The sequence below is a fragment of the Patagioenas fasciata genome, chromosome 14 (genome assembly GCF_037038585.1).
Source record: "Patagioenas fasciata isolate bPatFas1 chromosome 14, bPatFas1.hap1, whole genome shotgun sequence".
In the NCBI taxonomy this organism is placed as follows: Eukaryota; Metazoa; Chordata; class Aves; order Columbiformes; family Columbidae; genus Patagioenas; species Patagioenas fasciata.
In genome coordinates, this window is record NC_092533.1 from 6717767 (window position 1) to 6738054 (window position 20288).

At 51.3% G+C, this 20288-nt stretch overlaps 1 protein-coding gene across 2 annotated transcripts; it reads left to right on the top strand.

The window, feature by feature from the left end:
- The first annotated feature begins 339 nt into the window (after positions 1 to 339).
- On the top strand, positions 340 to 5701 carry ATOX1 (antioxidant 1 copper chaperone). 2 transcript variants are annotated; one of them, XM_065849193.2, is made up of 4 exons: positions 941 to 1096; positions 2194 to 2269; positions 3587 to 3744; positions 5477 to 5701. In XM_065849193.2, exons 1-3 carry the CDS (start codon positions 1091 to 1093, stop codon positions 3718 to 3720), a joined length of 216 nt encoding a protein of 71 aa, XP_065705265.1. In that variant the 5' UTR covers positions 941 to 1090; the 3' UTR covers positions 3721 to 3744; positions 5477 to 5701. The 2 variants fall into 2 exon arrangements, 1 of the variants encoding a protein (XP_065705265.1); XR_011741369.1 differs by lacking the exon at positions 5477 to 5701 and having other exon boundaries at positions 340 to 1214; positions 3587 to 3637.
- Positions 5702 to 20288: the final 14587 nt, after the last annotated feature.

The window sequence follows — 20288 nt, forward strand, 5'->3', positions numbered from 1 at the left end:
AGAAAATACCACCCCCCAAGCAGCTCTGCGTACTCTTCACCACCAACAACACAACAAACCACCTCAAAGCAGACATACAAACATCTTCAGGGACCGCCATCCTTTCTCTTATCCTACTCTGAAGTTGAGACACCCCCCCCAAACCTCCCTCATTCAATAATCTAGTCTACCAGAGCTCTCCTAAGCCAGTAAATCTCAAAAACCTGAAGAACAAGAGAGAAACAAGGTTTCTGAAGAAGCCCAGCCAACCCTCAAGCCTCGTGCCCCATCTTTATGAGCCTTCCCACCTTCCACTGCCACTTTGTGCTGATCCTCAGCCTGGGACGGGCAGGTGCTGGCAGCAGTTGGGGATCCACACCAGGTACAAACCATCCACCACTTTCTCCTTAACCCTTTCTGGCATCTCACGCCTTACAATGGCCTCAGCCCTCCTCCCACCTCGGGCTTCATCCTCACCCAGAGGCACAGGTCCAGCCACAGCCCCACTGCATCTCCTCACAAGGACTGGCGGCATTTTAGTATCAGAAGAATGGGAAGAGAAACACAACCGTGAGAAGTGGGGCCGCATTTCAGCAAGAAAATTCTCCTAAAAATTAAATCATCATCCCTAAAAGGCTACTAAAAGCAGTTTGGCCAGTAGGAAGAACAGGCCAGAGTGTCTGAACACCCGCATCCCATGGCTGACGCCAATTCATGTCGGTGCAAACAGAAGCCACCAGCTCCCAAACTCCCGGTGTGCTGAAACCTTGCTGCCCTGCCCGGGCTTCTCTGCAGCTCACCCCGGTGAGCCCACGGGTGGCTTTGCAAAACCTGAAACCCCGTCTTGGCTGGAGCTGCGGGGTGAGAGATGAAGGCGGCCGGCGTGGTTCCGCCCGTGTGAGGTTACCGAGAGGGGCCGTGGTGCGCCCCGCCGCTGCCCTGGTGTGCGGGAAGGGGCAGGCCCGGTTCCCCGGGGCTGGGGCCGGTGCGGGGCCGCCGGGCTCTCCGCGGCCCCGGGGGCGCTGTGCGGGGCCGGCGCTCAGGAGCCGGGTGCGTCCCGCCCCTTCCTCCGCGCCGCGCCGAGAGCCGGGAGCCGCCGCCACGCTCCGCCATGCCGGTGAGTGCCGGGCCGGAGGGGCGCGGGCGGGGGCGGCCCATCGCGGCCATCGGCCGGCCCTGGACAGCGCCTGGGCCCGGCTGGGTCGGCCATCGCGGCAGGCCGGGGACGGGGAGAGGTGTGTGTGGGGCCGGGGGAGGCGGTGGGGCAGGAGGGCGCTGCCCGTACCGGGAGCAGACGGCGGAGGCCCCCCAGCCAGCGGGGCTTGGGCGCACAGGACGGCCCGGGATGCGGGACCCTGCGCTGGGACCCCTCCGGCCCCATGCTGCGGCCGCCTTCCCGCACACCAGCCCCCAGAGCACGCAGGGCATTTGTGAAATAAAAATCAGAAAAGGTATAATTATTCTGGAAAATCCTATGGGCAACAAGCCGCTCCCAAACTCCAGGGTGAATTGTGCCAGTGAGGCTTTCACTGGGCAGGGGGGGCAAAGGTCGTTCTGAAAAAAATAATCGGCTGCAAGTAGCAAACAAGTAAATAAACAAACATCTTTTCTTTTTTAAGGAAAGTAAAAAGCATGTGCAAGAAAAGGAAATTAGGATCCATCTGGTGCTAAAGGTTAAACGCGATGCTTAGTGTTACAGGCAAGCACATGATGTTGACCCGGTATCTCTCACAAGTATGAAGAGAACACCGAGGCCCCAGTGGAGGGATGGAATGAAAAAAACAGCACTAATGTTCCTTAATTTTTTGTTTTGTTGCTATTTTTATGAGTGTATTATGTTGGGAACTAGAGGCTTTGTAGACACACGAAGAACAGGATGGGCAAGCACCAGAAACCTTGCAGACTAAGTCAGAATGGAGGCAAGTGGAGGGAGTCCAGCAGAGTCCAACCACCCGCGCTGACAGTGGTCCTGCTCTGAGCAGGGGCCAGGCAGTCCCCAAAGACCCCTGGGGTTATGCTGTGAGGGACAGCACAAGGGCACCATAGGGAGCAGCACTAAGAGCTCTTGGTTTTGCTGAGGATCCTGTAGTGGCATGTATGGACCTTTTGGTTGGGGAGGATTTAAACCCACTTCAAGGAAAAAGTGTGGAGGATGAGTGCTCATGGTATGTTGCTAGCTGTACCTTCCCTGACTCCTTGTCTGCTTCTTTTCAGAAACACGAGTTCTTTGTGGACATGACCTGTGAAGGCTGCTCCAATGCCGTCACCCGCGTCCTGCACAAGCTGGGAGGTGAGTCAGTGCTGGGTGTGTGACAACCAGCAACACCAGCTCCAGGGAGGACGTCACCGCCCTGGGGTCCTCTGTCTTGCGAGGGTAATGCTGTGGATGAAAGCTGAAAGCGGCTGGTTGGAAACCTCTGCTCCTCACTCTGGTCCAAGCCTACCACTTAGTCAGCAACGAGTCTCTGGTTGTTAGCAGGACTCTTGTGACCCTTGGAGGAATGTCAAGAGAGAGAGGAGCTGCCATGGCTGCAGGTATCTCTGACCCAGCAGGGCCTCATCCTGAACCCTCTGGAAACGACACTTAAGCCCCACTCAGGGAGGTAGATGTCCTGCCGAGTGGTGTTCCCAAGGAGGCCTGGGGTATCTGTGGTGCTTCCCTAGATGTGTCATCGGCAGTCACAGTGAAGAGCTGCTGAGCAGAGCACTGGGTGGTTGCCTACATAGCCTGTTTTTAATACTGCCTGGAAAATTCTAACCTATGCCTCCTTTACACTGGCATTGCCAAGAAAGAAGGATGTAGCCTGCACTCACCAGTTGTGAGACCTGTCATCCTGCTCCTCTGTCCTCACCACATGAGAAGAGCTTTCAGTCATCAAGGTGAAGGTCTTGCAACTTCTTCCACACCCCACACCACATCAGGCTGTGGTGATCCTACTTTTTCTGTGTGTGGTTGTCAGCACCTCCATCACTCTTCAACACACTGGCCGATATCAGCCTCATGTGATGATGTGGCAGAGCTCTCAAAGCTGATACATACCTATGAGTTTTCTGAAAATATGTGGCTGGATAGACACTTCATGTCCAGTTCCTTTCACTGGGCTGAGAGTGGCTCATCCTTATTAACTACTGGGAAATCCACATGGGAAATGCCTTTTTCCTCCTGCTGTTAGCTGATATCACCACTGAGGAAACCTGTCCTGACCCTGTCCTAACCCCCGCACTAACTCCCTCATTAGTCCCTATCCATGCTAAACCACAGCACACGCTGAGCTAGTTGGAGCTTATAGTGGTTGGTTTAAACCCAACTCATTCTGGTTATTGCATGAGTGATTGTGTTGATCCAAGGTGGTGTGAGCAAACAAAAGCAGTTGAGAAGCTGTGGTGCCTGGTGCAGCTCTATAGATCTGGCTTCCTGCACACCACTGCTGGCAGGACGCCAGTTTGGTTGTGCTGGCTGGTGGTGGCATCAGACTCTGCTGGCAGCAGGCACACACAAATTTGTCTGGTGGCCTTGGGAGCACAAATGTATGAAGGTGAGCTTCCCATGTGCTCACACCACTTGGCTGCTTCTAGCTGTGCCAAATTATTTCACTTTCCTTTGTAGGTGTCCAGTTTGATATTGACCTGCCCAACAAGAAGGTGTGCATTGACTCAGAGCACAACGTTGACACCTTATTGGAAACCCTAAAGAAGACTGGAAAGAACGCTTCCTACCTTGGGGAGAAGTCTGTGCAGTAGCCTTGCCTGTTGTGAGGCGGCTAGGTATATACCAGGTGTATGAAATGCTGAAGAGAGAGATCTGAGCTTTTTCCAGCTCTCCCAGTAAAACAGGCTGCTTCCTGGGAAGCACAAAGTAGGAAAGACCTGCAGGTCCAGCTTCATTGAAGCCTTCATATTGGTGAAGCAGCAGGACCACGTACAGCACAGTTTCTGTGTGGGACCCCTTAGCTACTCTGCAAAGCACTGGCATGGCTGTAGTGGAGAGGTAGAACACAGTCTCTGTGCCATTCCCAGGCGAACCTAGAGTTGCCAGCGCGTATCATGCATGAAAATAAATCCCAAAGACATTCACCAGCTGATCAGAGAGCGCGGTGGCCCCTAACAATACCAGGGAGGGCGATGGGACATAAAGGCCCCTGTGGGTACATGATGCAGGGGGTTGGTTGTTGGCACAACCTCCAACATCTGATTCTGTTGATATCACTGTTAATCCTCCACTAAACTTGAGGATGGAAAAAGAGCAGCACCCTCATGGACATGAAATGTTGTGTTTCAGTGTAGCTCCTGGTGCACAGTTCCTGGCCAGCAGGACATCTGTCCCAAAGATAACCTAATTGTTGCAGCCTCTCAATTCTCCTAGAGTCGCAGCACTAGGAGAACATGTACAGAACTCTTCCCTGACTGTGAAATGTTTTTGCAGACAGGGTTCATTTTCAGTGTAAAAGAATGAAGTGGGAGGAGAGGGCTGCCCACTCACTGCAAACACTGGGTTTTAGTGTCCAAGATTATTATATTGTATCTCTTAAGAGCTTGTTTCTGTCAGTGGAGCATTCTAATCCAATGACATTGTTTTAAAATGTTTCAAAATGTTTTGATCATCACAAATACCCAGCACAAATGCACCGAATCCAGTTCATGTGATTTAATTTCCAGTCAGTAAATTAAATCAGAGATTTGCACTAGCAGGAATTATACTGATACGAGTTGAGCTGATACTGGTGGGTGTGTGTGTGCAATAGATCTGCATTGTTTTAATAGACTTAACAGGTCTAAAATCTGCAATTTGTATCATTTGAGCAAGCTCCCAGTGCTTCTTAGAAATTGTTTAAAATCATAACTTTAATCAAATAACATTGCTATTTAAAACAGAGAGAGTAACATGCTCTGAACTGATTAGTGCCTCAAATAGTTTTCAGCTCATAGTATTGACTACAAGAGCTGTTTTCAACTTACAGGGACTTGTGGACTGTGTCTCAGCTGCCTGCAAAGTTAACCATTACAGCAAAGCCAGGCTCAAATAATGTGTATGTGTCCCTGTTTTCCCTGGCCCTGTGATCTCACCACTTTCCTTATATTACATCCAGGCAGCTAGGGAGTCAGTTCAGGTGGCCAACCTGGTGGAATGTTTCTCTTGACACTTTTGTTTTCCTATTGGATTTTAACTCAAGCTATTTGACTTACCCAAGGGTCGTAAGATCCAAAACAAAGGAGGCGGGTGGTTGAGCTGCCCTTGCTAGTAGTTTCCTGCTAGAACAGTTCATCTGTCATTGGAAAAAACACTGAATTTAAGTTTTACACCACATTTCCCTCCATAGGGAACATTTTTAGGGGTTCACCTATAAAAGGAGGGAGGGAGGTTGCAAATCACTGGCATAGAGCTCAGGTGGATGGTGTTTCTTTGGCTTGTGACCGGCAGAGGGCATCTTTGTATAACGTTATCTCCTCTGTGCCTTGGTATTTTTAACATACATTTCTTTGTTTATTTATTTTGCAGGAACTCAAACATGACTTCAGCAAAAAGATGGCTTAACTTTTGCATATCTCCCAGCTTGCTCTGTCATTTGACCTTTACTACCCTGCCAGCTGTTGGAAAGCAGGGGGCTGGCAGGAAGAGACAGCTGTATCTTGGGCTTTAAAAGCAGAGAGATGTAGAGAAGGTGGTTATATACTGTTTCTAGTCCCACAGTAAATCAAGGTGCTGCTTCTGTCTTTCAGTGCATGTCTATGTGTCTTGTGTGTCTTTGTATGCTTTAAGTGGTTTTTCTGTAAAAGAGATGGCTCTAAGGGATGAGAGCTACACATTACACACAAGACAGGTCTCCCAGGAAATTGCACCCATCTTTAGAAGCTGACTGCAACCTCTGCCTGAGGGACACGTCTCAGGAGAACTGAGCTTGAACATCGCTTAAATGCAAGGAATCTGTGTCTTGGCAGATGTCTTTCCATTGCAAAACAGATGCACTTTCCATTTGGGATGCAGGTGGTGGGAAGAAGGGACTCTTATAGCCCCTGTAGGTCAAGGATAAGCAAGTGTCCTTTAAAGCTAGATGGGACCCCAGCAACACGATTGAGCTCAAAGGCCAACAAAATTGCAAGCAGGAACAGGGAACATTGAGTCAGCATAGGTTTAGTACAGTGCTTTTTAGGGCACTGCATGACCTACGTCATGTGAGAAATCATTCCAGATCAGCCCCCCTAGCAAATTTTCCTCTTGACTTCTTCCCTGCCCACCTATAAAATGTAAACCAAATAGGTAATAGCATTGTGGGCCCTGATGCTGGGCAGGATCACCGAGTGCTACATGCACCCACAGACAGAGGAGAACCCCTGTGCTGATGAGAAATGCGGAAGGGATGGAGGAAGGAATATGGGATTCTCTCCAAGGTCTCTTATTTCCCAGCTCAGTGACGAGTATTACAGACTACACTGTTGATTTGCCCAGCCCCTGTACATTCAATTCAGCTTTCAGCCCAATGAATGGATTGCGTGTGTCTGTCCCAGTCTGCTGTCTCTTGTTTCATCTGGGAGACACCTTCCATGCCTACCAGTTACATGTGACCTGTGACTACAGAAAGGAAAGCCAGCTAAAGTTGGAAGGAAAAGGTTACTCTGAGATTTTTCACACTTGTAAATTGAGATTACTTTTGACATTGTTGCAACTTATTCTTTCCTAGAGAGGTTTAATACCTTGGAGTCCTTCTTTACCGTTGATCTTAATTGCTGTAGACGCACTTGCAGGAGCTGGAGACACTGTTAATAACTGTTAGTAACTTTTTAGTTTAAGGGAAGCTAAAGGATAAAAGTCTAACATCACTGCATTGTTTTTTTGCTTTAAAATCTCCCAATGGTAGGAAGTTTCCAGAGCCAAGGCCCAGAACCACAACCTATTTCTGCCTTGTGCCTGTGCACTCAAATGCACAGCAGGACGCCTTCGGGGTCCCAGGCGAGTGAGTGAATCTCTGCCTGGCCCCCCATCCTTGCTGCTCTGAGTATCTGCCAATGTCAGTTATTATTTATTACTATCAACTTCCTCCCGAGCATGGCCAGTGCATCCACCAGCACCTGGTTGCCCAGTGGCTCTGCTCTGGGGGCAGTGGGCTGGGGGGAGGACGTGCGCTGTGGCTTTGGCGTGGAGCTGGATGGCACATGGTGACACGGCTGGCCTCGCAGCCAGCAGTCCTTGTGGCACTTGCTCTCAGCCAAACTGGCAGGCGGGACCAGCAATGTTGTGCCCACAGAGAAAAACTCCCAGTCTGTCTTGCTGTAAACCAGGCTGCTCGTCCTTGATGTCTGGGCTGCAGCTTATGCTCTCCCCGGGCTGCTCTGCTCTCCTCTCCCTGCTCTGCTGAAGCCTGTTCTGGTTAAAGCCCGCTTATCTCTGAGCCAGACACAGAAAGGTTTCTACCCACAGCCAGCCAGGAGGTTCGTGCAGATACCTGAAGTTTCAGCACCCATCTGCAGGGCTGCAGCCTCCCAGACCTCCCCTCCGCCATTCAGCGTGGATGGAGGGGCTGGACATTGCTATGAGGTCCTGCCAGCTGCAAAAAAATGACATTGCAGCTTTGGGTGGAACTTGGCTGCAGTGATGAGCTGTGGTCACCCCACGCTGGCTGCAGAGTGTGGTGGGAATACACGCTGTCCAGAGGAGAGAGGAGCCACCCTTCACAGAGCCTGCCCGGAGCTGGTCTCCATCCACCGGAGCAGTGATGCGAACCCTTCCTCTCCTGGTCCCTGCCCTGGGCTTTAATAAATGTCTCTAACTGTCCCCCACAGCAGGCAATCATTGCGTTAGGGTGCCGTGCTCCATGCTGCCATTAGTTCCTAGTGACAACCCTGTGTCATTTATAGCCCCTAGAACTTCCCTGTGGGCACAGCATGGCAGACACTCGCCACAGACGCTTTGCTGAAGTATCCCTGCCATTTAATTTCCATTAGAGATTGTGTGTGCAGCGTTTGTGGGCTTTCATACCTGATGGCTCATGGCATTTGATGTGCTGCTCCTCACTCAGTGTCCCAGAGCAGAGGGGACAGAAGGATGACATGTCTGCATAGACCGCTGCTGGTGCCATACCCTGAGGATGCTGATGGGAATGAGCAGCTGGGAAAGCACCCAGGGCTCCTGTGAGCCCAGCTTCAGTTTTCTTTCAGTGGCCTCAGTGCTCAGACCCTCCCATCGCATCCCTCTTCCTCACCCCATCCCTCGTCCTCACCCTGGCCCTATGGAGAAGGGAAGGGAGCTGCGAGGGTTCCTCCTCCAGCTGAGAGTGAAGCGCTGTGATGGTCGCTAACCCTAGCATTCCATGCACATTCAATGAAAATACCAAAGAATGAGGATGGTGCCTGTTAGAGCAGGGCTGGAGGATGGTGCCCAAGCTGCTGCTTGTTTTCTCCACCAAAAGTCCAGCAGGACAGCACTGTGCTCCCTCACCAACTTCACAGGCTTATCGGCGGAACAGGACATTTCAACCAGACCAGACAATCTGCAGAAAGCTCTCTTTCTGCCTGCTTTACTTTCCTTGGGATAAGATAAGGTGTTTGGGGGAGATGACCCGCTGGTCCTGCCTCCAGGACAGCGAGAGCAGGAGGCTCTGCCCCAGCGCTCCTCCAGGAGCGCAGGGTCCCTCACAAAAGGCCACCTCTCCCACCAACACACAGCCAGAGCTGAGTAATGACACCCTGTGACAGCCCTTGATTTGGTGTGTGGCCTGAGTTTGGGCTCATGGCAGCTGGGCTGGGGAGTTAAGGAAGGATGGTCAAGTCTGGACACAGCAGCAGACCTGCAGAGTGGCTCTCTGAGATGCTTATGGAAGAGCTCTGGGAGAAAAAACAACTCTTTTATAGTGTCTAAAAGAATAAGACAGCACCTCAGCAGCATCTCTTTGATCCACCACTGCCCAACTTCAAGACCTTCAAAATCTCCAGTCATCAGCTTGGGCTGAAATTGGCCCCCAGGCTGAACATCATGGAGAGACACCCCAACAAGCCTGCAGAGATAATGCGATTACAATAATTTCCACAGGAAACAAAGGCCAGACACTGAGGCCGTGAGGCCATTTTCAGACAAGGAAATGCTCAGTTTGCAATGCAAACAGGAAAGGGTGGCACTTGGAAAAATAGCTTTCCTGCACCCCAGACACCCTGACACTGCTGGAAGAGGGATATGTCAGCCCTCCCAGCTGCAGGACGAGGTGGCTGGTGAGATGCAATTCCCTGCATTGCCATCCATGAAAATGTCCTCCCAGCAGTGGGATTTCACCTTTGGTTTCTTCAGGAGGTTCTCAGCCCAGCTCCAGCTGAACTGTGAGCATCCATGAACTGCCTCTAACTGCAGCACCAATAAGAACTGGGCAAACCCAGATGGCCCAGCTTTAAAAGTTCTTTCGTTTCTCTGCTTCAAAATGATCTTTGCCTTTCCCCCCGTGGTGTTTCCAACTGAAGGCATTTGCTTTTTCTCACCCACCTCATCACTTTTGCAGCATTACCCTTCTTGTAGCGCTGTGTGTCTGGGTGTTGTTTTTCACCCAGTGTTACATTTCCCCGCTTTTTAAACCAAAATCTGATTTCAGTGGAAAAGTCTACAGCCTCCAAAGCCCAGTCCTTTATCCACAAATGAAAAAGCTGCCGTGGTTATCCCCGAGCTGCATTAAGCACCACTGGCTTTTCGCTGCTTTCTAATTACCAGATGACTGGCAGGGGATGATTTTACCCAAAGGAGCAGTTGTACTCAGTTGAACCACCCAGTAAATGAGAGAATTTCCAAAATAGCACCGCAGGCTGCAGAAAGCAGACAAGGGATGGGAGATCCCCCTCGGTGCCTGCAAATGGTGATCCCTGATTGCTTGGAGAGGTAAATTGTGAAATTTCAGGGTGGGAATGAAGGGTTCAGTTTGCAACAATCTCAGGAATTCCACGGGCGTGTGGTGTCTGGGTGTTAAGACTGTTAACGCAGGGGATTCATTATCGAAAGATGGGGGTTATTAGTCTTATTCTGCTTTTAAATGTTTGCTGTAAGAAACAATCTGCCTTAGGCTGGCTCCTTCACCTGCCTGCCTGCTCCCAGCCCAGGTACAGCAGCGGCAGAGCTGGAGATGATCAGCCTGATATGTGACTTACTGGCAGGGTCAGACCCCCAAGCTCTTGGGGACAAGGCTCCCATCTGCAATGTTGCCCTGACCAGCTGTTCTTTGAGCTACAGCCATGTAGCTGGACCTGGAGGTCCCCATTGCACTGGGCTGGGCATCAAGAGCATCACCCTAAGTGCTTGTACATCTCCGCTGATGGAGGCAAAGCGTGGTGAAACAGGTGGATAACATGGTTCCTTGGAGGGACTCAAGCTCTCAGGCTCGCTGAAAAAAGCTTGGTGGTCATTCTGAACTAAATGTGCTGGTCTTGCATCTTTTCAATAAAGTCTACAAAGATCCAGTCTTCGTTGTTGTCGTGTTGAGGCCACTCTGTAACGTGTGATGCACCGAGCTGCCCCGATGATTGCTGCGCTGATGTACAGAGCAACCCCAAAGGCTCTCGCTGGTTCGCACTCCCCTGTTGATACACAGAGATTCTCTGTGGGACCACCACAGGCATCTTTCCACATCGCATTTTCCAAAACAGCAAAACACACGGGGACCTGACAGACTCCCCCTCCAACACTGTGGCAGCATAAATAGAAAAAAAAATTAAAAACAAACAAAAAGCAAGCTTAATAAAGGACTTCACAACCAGGACGTGTGCACATGTGTGCTAGCCAGAGCACAAATATTTTCTTTTGGAGCTGCTTTCTACAAGGGTTCAGCACGGCGATCAAGACTGGATTACAGAGCGAGGGTAGCAAACAGTTCCCAGCCCCTCCGGAAGGCAGTGGCCACAGGGCACTGCTGTTCTGCATCCTCCAGCCTTTGGCTTTAGCCTCCCGCAGTATATACTGAAGCTATTCAACCATTTGGCTAAAAGCACATGAGGAGGGAGGGAAAACAAAGTCAAACGAGAGGGAGAAAGGCAGCTTTTGTGCTGGCTCTGTTTGCAAAAGACAGCCCGAGCCCCTTCTGGACTGAGGTTTAATTTACTGGGCTCTGGAGAGCTGAGGTTCACAGGCCCACAGCTGCTGCAGGCGGTGGCATTTTGGGGCAGTGATGGGGAGCAGGTACGGAGCCAGATCTCATGGGTGAGGAGCTCACTCAGAGGGGCTGTGGGATACACAGGACACGATATAAAGTCCCTGCCTGCTCTGGGGAGAGCAGATCTGTTCTGTGACTGTTCTACTACATGGACCTGTCCCAAGTCACCTGGAAGGAACAAGGGAAACTGGTCTGTGCAGGCAGGAGCCTTCAGCCTGGCCCTTCCTGCTATTGTCCCTCTGCTCATCATGCCTGTTCCTGAGGACCTCCCTGAAGACTGCTGGGTGCTATGGAACTGGGTTCAAGTTTCCTCCTCACCAGTCCAGGCCAGCGCGTTGCTCTGGTCTCACTGGGGCAGGACACAGCCAGAAGCAAGATGCTGCAGCATTTCAGAATTCTCCACGGTTCCCACCTGGTATGAAATTCCCAGGGCAGGATCATCTATCTAAATGTCAAAACTAATGCAGCTCATTCCTTTGTGAATAAATGCAGCAGGAATCCACCCTCCTCCCCCATTTCAGATGAACCAAATTCACTCCCCCCTGAAGCTCCTGCTCAGCCATAGGCAGAGCTTGGCCCACAGAAGACAGCGTCAGCACAGAGCACAATGCCCAGCAATCACAACAGGGCCGTTGGCTTAATCTGTTGTGCACAGCTTTATAAAAACCCAACCCACACAGCTATTGTCAGGGTGATCCCACCATTGCATCAGAAGTCTGCGTGGGACATGGGGCTGTCTCAAGGGCAGACAGGGCTCAGTGGGGGGGTGCTGGGGGTGCTGCCTGCTCCGGACGGTATTGTAGGGACCAGTCCTGGTGTCCCTGGGGCTGGACCTCCCAGGCTTGGCAGAGGAGCCGCACTGCAGGCTCTTGCTGCTGAACTACAAAGATTCTACAGTCCTTTGGCTTTTGCCTTGCCTTTGTGTCCCAGCTGAGCTGGTGGGGGCTCGTTCTTCACATCATGCCTGCAAAGACATGGGGCAAAGAACTTCGGGTATCCCTTCAATGGAGAAAATCCCAGTGCCAGTATTTACATCTTTATTTTTCCCTCCCCTGCTTCCCTTGCCTCTTAGCAGCACTAAATGTTTGTGCCCTCCCAGGAGCAGCCAGCGAAGCAGGCAGCTCAGGGGGAACGATCCAATTTCCAGGGCAACCAGGACAGGACTGAGTCCAGAGCGTTCTTGACTCACAGTGCTGCTCTTATTTCTCCACAGTTTCCTCTGCATTTGCTTTCTTAATTCAGCCTGTCCTTTGACAGGGGAGAAGCCAAAAAAGCAGAGATGTGGCACATTCAGAGCTCTCCCAGCTGGCTTTACAACTGCTGGGGGACTTTTAGCTTTCCAGTTTCAGGAGCAGACCTCCAAGCTTGCCCTGCCCTGAGGTCAAAATATATCAAAGTATAGTGAAAGCAATAGCATAGGAAGCCAAGAGGCTAGCTCTGACTCTTTAAAGGCTCTGCACTGTTGGCTCCTCACCAAGGGTCCATGTGCTGAAGACAGGGACTTGTAGCCCCAGGTAAGAGTCACCATCCTTTGCCACTAGCACTGGCCACCCAGGGCCACCTCCACCATGAACCTGCTGGCGACAATTCCTGGTGTGTCCAGAGGAAAATCGGAAAGGTGAGGCCCCTGTACCTCACTAACCACCTCAGCTGAGTGTCTCCAAGTCCCTCCTGCTGTCCACTTGGTTCCCTCCGCCCTGGCAGAGCCCATCTGTCCACAGCTCATCTAGACAGCATCTCAGCATGCTGGTGAAGCAGGGGGTGCCCAGCTGAACGCCAACCAGCTCAGCAAGAAGCCAACAAAATTTCCCCACGAGCCACCCAGCGCTCCGACAAACAGCAGGAGCTTCACTTGGGATAGATGCTGGAAGAGCCACTTTGAGGCAAGGGGAGCTGGACACAAACCACTCTTTGCCATGGGAAACAATAGACCCAACCCAATGCAACCCAGTGCAGGAGGGTTTTAAAATTCACCCCTGGAGTGGGATAACACAGAAAAACTCCAGCTGTTATTTCCAGATTTACAAACATAACAGAGGATCTGCCAGTTTTTGCCAGAAAACCAACCTTCTTTGTATGTGTGTGCATGAAAATGAAAGCCAGGCGCTGCTCCCCACGCCTGGCATCATCTCTCTGTCCCCAGCCGGGCAGGAGCTCAGTCCCACAGCGTGTGGGGGAGAGGAGAGGGACAGTGTCCCTGTCCCACGCTGAAACGAGCCCTCGCAGGTTTGCAGAGCAGCATTTGCTCCTGGGCTGGGGGCAAGCGGCTGAAACCCACTCCCCAGTATGTCAGCCTGGGACCACCCTCCAGGTAGGTGGGAAAAAGGGGCCAGGAGAGGAAATCTTGTCACCCATTAGTTCAGTCCTTCCCTTCTTCCACAGAACTCTAGCAAAGCCCAGGGGAGGGATGCACTTTCTGGAAAAGGTTGAACACGAAGGGATTTGGGGAGGGGACAGAGAAAGAGATGTCTCTTCCTATCCAGCCTTTGCAACTCCCGTTCCATCCAGAAGCAGCATAGATTCTCTCGATAGCATTCACTATTTTTAATTCCTCGAAGACAGAACAGCGGGGGGTGGGGGCACCAACCTTGAGTGCGATGGCATCGGCGTCAGCCCAGGCACACCTCTGGCAGCGAGGACCTTCACTCTCCAGAGTTAACCGGGGGAGAGGAGCAGGAAAGCAGCCCTTGGGCACAATGGGAACCAAGCTCCCTCGCTCGCTGCAGAGATGCCCTTGGTGTTCACAGCTGCATCAGCCTCTGTGCACAATATCGAAGGAAACAGGTGAACATTCCCACAAAGGTGTGGTGCCAGCTGCCCATCCATAATCCCAAAGCGCAGTGTGCTCTCTCCTGTTTTGCAGCTGGTTATCTCCAGAGAGGCCCAGACAATTCCCTGCACCATCCCACTTGTCAAGAAAGCTGGTGTTTCACTAATTTCCCAATTTCCACCTTTTCCTCCCAAGAAAATAACAGAATTTTGTTCGAAGATTCATGCATTAAGAATCCACTCAATTAATCCCGTTAATCAATCCTGGGCGAGCTCGCTCCGCAGGATGGCGTGGGCAGGTCAGCGCAGGAGGGAGGATGCGCCGGGCACCTTTTGTCAAGTCTGAAATTAAGGGGCTGGGGGAGGTGACAACACCAATGCTCATGTCTCACCTCTGCAATTTTCTGGTTACTCTTTGCAGATACTTGATACAATTAATGTTCATTAGCAGTCACAGAGAAAAGAGTGCAGGGATCTCTCCACAGAGCTCGATTTCAGGCAAGAATATTTTCCATCAGTTTTTCCCATAAAAGAGAAGCTTTAAAGGGAGTTCTCCAAATCTGATGTTTTTTTAAACTGTAGTTCTGTTCCCTCCATCTCCATAAACAGCTGCTGATAACAGAAACAGGGCATACAGCATGGGGAAATGCTAATTTTAGCAGAATGTCCCAAGGGAAGGACCCAACTCTGGGCCAGGCACGGGATGGAAAGTCACAGCTCTCGCTCAGAACCCCGCATGACCCCGCTATTTTGGGGCTGACCACATCCCACCTTGCCCCAAGCCCACAGACGTGGTGCAGCATCAGCTCCAAGCCTCCCCAAAGCCCAGCTATTCCTGCCCGCAGCGCCAGCTCCTGCCAAACCCTGGCCAAACAGGATGGTGGTTTCTGAAGGGAAGTAAACATGTTTCAGGGCTAAATTGAGATCCCCAGAACTCATCACACTGAGGCAATGACGGACAAGATGTTTTCTACATATGTCCTCATATGGCAGCTGTGTTTTCATCCAGCTAAAGGGGTTGTGTCCTCTTGGGTTTCTTTTACCTCCTGATCAATGAAATTCCATCAAACTCCAGACAGGTGAAACAAATTATTCCTTCACTGAATATTCATGCATGGCCAGAAAGATCTGAATTGCTCAATGTAGGAAGATTTTAAGTGACTTGAACACCCCAGGTTAAAATCCAGTCTGGGCAGGGAAGCCCAGAAGCGCATTTGGAGACGACCTGGAGAAGCCAGCAAGCAGACACGGCAGGGAGGTCAGCGCTTTCACCCTTGGTGTTGGCCTGGACGGGCTGTGTTTGTAAATCACAGCACCATGAGATGCTAAAATCCTCGAGCAGTTGTCAGCGCTGCCCCTACCAGCCTGACCTCCCCTCTCCCAATAGCCCTTCACGAGGCTGCTGCACAGCAGGGGTGGCTTAGTCTCCCAAGACATCCTGCTCCAAAGCCTTGCTGTCAAAAATCATTTGCTACTGTCTCCTCTGTATCTTCTTGGCTTGCTTCTGACCTCGCTTGTGACTCGCTTTTTCCTCTATGTGGGATCCCCCTAAATGCATGTTGCCAAAAATCAATCCTATTTTATCTCCTTTAAGGGACACCCTGTTTACAGAGCCTCCTGCATCCAGCAGCCTGGCTCGTTCACCTGGTACATCTCAAGCCAGGGCTTGTTCTGAAGGGAGTTCAGCTCAAGCAGAACACATCAGAGCAATAGATTGAAAAATGTGGATTCTCAGGGTGGATATGTACAGGATCAGTTGGGGGTGGCCTGAGCACACCAGGTACCCCCTGTTGCTCCAGCACGATCCGATTCCCACCCAGGAATGCTGTAATAGCTCATCTGTGAGAGGTGCTAGAGAGGATGTGGCTTCTTGGGATCCCTCTGCATGGCACAAAGCTGTGGGTTTTGGCTTATGCAACAGCAGGACAGCCGGGCTGTACAGCTGACAGGGGACGGTGCTGGGAGCACCGAGCCATACACAGACTGAATCACTGCGGGACAGGGCTGGCCAGGAGGGGGATATTTTGACAGAGTTTTGCCAGCAAGGATGGTTAATAGGAAGACAATAAAGTCCTGTTCTTCAGGCTCCACAGGGAACTGCTAAACTTTCCAGAGTTTAATTTAATGAGCAGCCCAGCCTCCCTGTCACCAGTGTGCCTTGCCCTCCCCAAGACCATCCCTCTCCTCACCTCCAGCTGTGCACAAGCCTGGAGCGAAGGCAGACATCATTTACAGCCCACATTCTCAGCTCCCATGCTCCCACAGACAGCAAATTGTGCTGGGGACAACACCAAGCCCTGCTGCCTGCTTTTCCTTGGCCGTGATCCTGATCCATGGCAGTTCTGCCCCTTCCCCACGCAGCCCCATGGGACACTCACCAGTCTGCCCACAGCATCACACCCTGGCAGGGGAGCTGTCTAAATAGGCTCCAAGCAAATCAGCAAGGGACTCCCAGCAAAAACATGGCCCAGGAAAACTGCTGCTCTCACTCCCAAGATATAAGGTTGAGCTGAATAAATTATATTGAAAGGAGGGTGGTTATCAGTGATTGTGAACTATGCATCCAACTCACCTGACAAGTAAGCTTTTCTAAGAGGACCTCATCCTCATGACTCAAAAAAACCAGAGGTAGCTAGCCCCAGAAAGCCTTGTGAACCCTGGCATTTGCCTTCTGGGTCTTTTCCTGGACTGTGGTTTTTGCTACTGCTTTCCAGATGGCATTTGGATGTCCTGGAGCTGGCACAGCTTCACCTGGGTACTTCCATCAAGGCTGCCTTTCAGGAGAGACTTTTAGGCTGCGGTCATCCATGCAAAAGAACTGCCACTGCAGCCCAGGAGCTTCCTTCTCCCCGCAAGTCCCAGGGGCTTGAAGGTGGATTCTTGTTTATTTCCTCAAGGAGCTCTATTCATAGCCTTCAAAAGCTGCCAAGCCGCATCTATCAGGCCCAAGAGGACTCAAAAGTGCACCTTAGGTAAACACCAGGAGCAAGGTGGGACTGCCCTGAGTTAGCGGTGTTTGCTGCAGTTCTCCCTTGGAAACTTTATTCCATTTTCTGCAAGTCATAGGCACATCCACAACACAAGGTCTCAAGCAAAGTGAAGTTGGGCTGAGACACCAGACTGTAATTCAGGCACATAACACCCTCATGTTCGGGATGAATACAGAACAAACTCTTGCAGCAAGGGAGAAATCATTTAGAAAGGGCAAAGAGGTCCTTCAGATATTGGAGGCACTGTCCTGGGACAAAGCCCAGCCAGTCTGGATGTGCCCAGACCGTGCACGGAAGCTTCAAAGCAGCTGAAGACCTGTCCCACCTGCTGGTGCCCGGTGTGACGGCTCCGGGCAGCACTGAGGGGTCTCTGCTGCAGGCAGGCTGTGGCCAGAGGGGTTATATCTGCCACCCGCTCTGGATGCAGCTGAGGACAGGCACAATTGCCATGTTCAGACCTGATGCCCGCGAGAGGCATCCAGAGAAGCATAGGGGCAGCTGCGGCACACAGAGCTCCCTGCTTGCACCATGGCTGAGGAAGATGAGGGATTTTTCTTTTATTTCCTGCATCTTTGGGCTCAGTTTGGTTTCAGGAAGGACAGATACACTTCTCCCAAGCCTGCAGCCCCACACGTTTCCAGGCGAGTGAGACAATCATTGCAGGGGCAGTTTGAAAGAGGCAAGAGAGAGATACCTCCCATGGGGCATGGGAAGTACCACCTACCAAAGATCCCAGGGGACAGCTGTGAGACCCCAGGCACACCACAGAAAGAGCAAGCCATCCCCCAGCAAACACGTCCTGCCTCCCAGCCCAGCAGCCGAGCCTGCTCCCAGGCCATGACTCACCATAGAGCCACGCACAGCTGCATTTCTTCCCCCCCTCCACCCCCCCCCCAGGCCCTGCAGACCTCTGGTTTACAGCTGAAAACCTGCAATGACATCCACTGCTTCTTCTCCATCTGCTTCTGACAGAGCCTGTACCCTGTTTGCCTGCACTGCCCCATTGAGCCAGCTCACTTCCAGTCCACCCATACAACACTGAGGCTCAGGCTCTCTGGGTCCAGCACTGAAAGAGACCTTGGGGGGTATCAGTCTGCTCCATCTAGACCAGTCTTACTGCTGAGCACAGAGGGACAGTCCCATCCTACAGGGAAGAAGGCCCTGCCCCATATGTGACAAAGACAATCACCCTCAGGCAGGTTCCCTGGGCAGTTTGGGTTCATCCTGCCCCATGCAGACGGTGCATCCAGTGGCCAAACAACTGCTTAGTGCAGGTGTACAGATCAGAGCCTTTCTGCCTCTGATATGGGAAAAAAATCCAATAAATCCTCCTGCAGGACCTGCTGACAGACTCTCAGATAGCAGGTGAGCTGTGACATTCCTGGGATCAGAAGATTCTTGTCTGATCTGTAGCTACTTGTCTCACTTGCCTTTTTTTGAGTTGGGTGCTGGATTCCCACCTTGTTGCTTTTCCTCCCACTGCCTTGTGCCTGTGAGGAACCCCAGGCTCAGCCACACAGCCTGTGATGAACACTTAGTAAGTGACATTCCTGCAGTGATTCCAGGGCATCCTGTTTATTTGTATGCACTTTTGGTTTGTTGTTTCACAGCAGTGTCCACCAGCGATTAATGCAGAAACATCCTCTCCAGAAAAACTCATTAGAGAATCCCTCCCAGAGCAAAGAGAAGACAACGCTCCTTAGACTGACAGATTTGTGAGCAGGAGACAGCAGGATTATTAATCCCACTTGTGTTGCTTCCCCCAAGCTGCTCACTCCTGATTCTCTCCTTTTTCTGCAGCACAATATTTCTCCTCTTGAAGAGCACCAGGGTTTTCTCAACTGTGCCAGCCCAGATCTGCCCAACCAGGCTTAAGATGGGATGAAGAAATTTGGATTTTGAACTGGGGTTAGCTGGAGTTCAAACCCCAGCCCTGCAAACCTCTTGGCTTTGCTGTAAACTGAGTTCAAGCCTTGAGGGGTCTTGTCCTGTTTCCACTGGAGTTTGTGTGGTCACTTGAGCTGGGACCAAGTGCCAGGAGCATGAGCTTTGCACAAACCACCTTGCTGCCATGTGGTTGGAGAGCCCGAGCTGGACCCTGGGGCTGATGAGGCCACTTGGGCCACCTCCTGCTGCACCGGTGCCCCAGATGGCATAAGACAACCTTCAACGCATGTGTGAGGTCCCGTTTTCTCCCTGGCAGCCTGACTCCAATATCTCTTTGATAGTTCCACTAAGCCTTATAAGTGTGGAGAGGACTTTTCAGGACTTCCTCTGCAAGCTCCCAGTCATTTACGGAGCCTCTTAAAGCTGCTGAAATTGAGCAGTAAACCAGTTGCTCCAGGCTCTTGTTTCCTTCTCCTTGTGACTCTTGTCCATCCCAGGGCTGAGAACACACACCCGGGCCTGGCAGCGTGCCCTGCACAAGACACAGGACCCAGCTGTCCCCACCATGTGCAAAGCAAATTAGGAATTAGCGCTCCTTTCCTGTCCAGGGTAACCCCGAGCAGGCAGGAGGACGGTGAGGACCCCTTGCTCCCACCCACCCAGGGCTCACCAGCCTGTTCAGGGGCTGTTTCCAGATGTGACTGCATCACTACAGCAGGCTGCTTTTTGCTTTGGCTCAAACCCAGGGTTTAAACTGCCACGTATGTAAAGAAGTCCCTGTTATAATTATCTTTCTTGCACTGTCATTTGTCTAAGCCCTTAGAAAAGGGCTTAGCTTCAGGCTACAGTGAAGAGCACTGAGCAATTGCCACGTTGTCAGTTAGAAAAGACGTGGTTTCTTTTCTCTTCATTTTTTTTCCTCCCTAAAATGTTTTCCAGATGTCTTTTTTTTTTCCTTAGAAGTACCAGCAGCTGTATGATTTCAATGCGAGCCGTGACTAATCCACCGCAGAGAGCATTCAACTCCAGTATTCAACTCCTCAGAGCGTGAATCACGCACATGTAATGTGGGCTTAGGGGATGTGTGACCTCTGGATCCCACCTGGACCTGCGAGCGGCACTGAGCTGTATGTTAGAGCTATGGACACTTGTGGGAGGAGAAGATGCTCCAGCTGCCACAAGTGGTTTGCTGCATTAGAAGAACCCGTGGGGTCTTAGACACCATCATAAAGCTGACCTCCATATGGGCCTGAGAGGGTTGTGTGGGGTATTTATGGATGTCTCCATGGGTGATATCAACATCCACATACCAGCACTCAGAGGTGGCTTTTGAATACTGTGTAGTCAAGTAAAGAAATAGGTAAAGAAGACTTTCTTCTCTTGTTCTTTGCCACCAGCCTCCTGAGATCGACCATCTCCCTGATGGTTTCTCACGGCTCCCTATCTTTCCCCTCCCCTTTCCCTTCCTGTTTTATTTTTTGTTTCTGTTGGTCATAGGGATGTTTAGTCTTACATCTGTCTCTTTCATGTGCAGCAGAAGTGCTGTAAA

Excerpts from the sequence above, each read along its gene's own strand:
- ATOX1 (XM_065849193.2), top strand. Across the intron at positions 2,270-3,586 it reads CGTCCTGCACAAGCTGGGAG|GTGTCCAGTTTGATATTGAC; the intron begins GTGAGTCAGTGC and ends TTTCCTTTGTAG.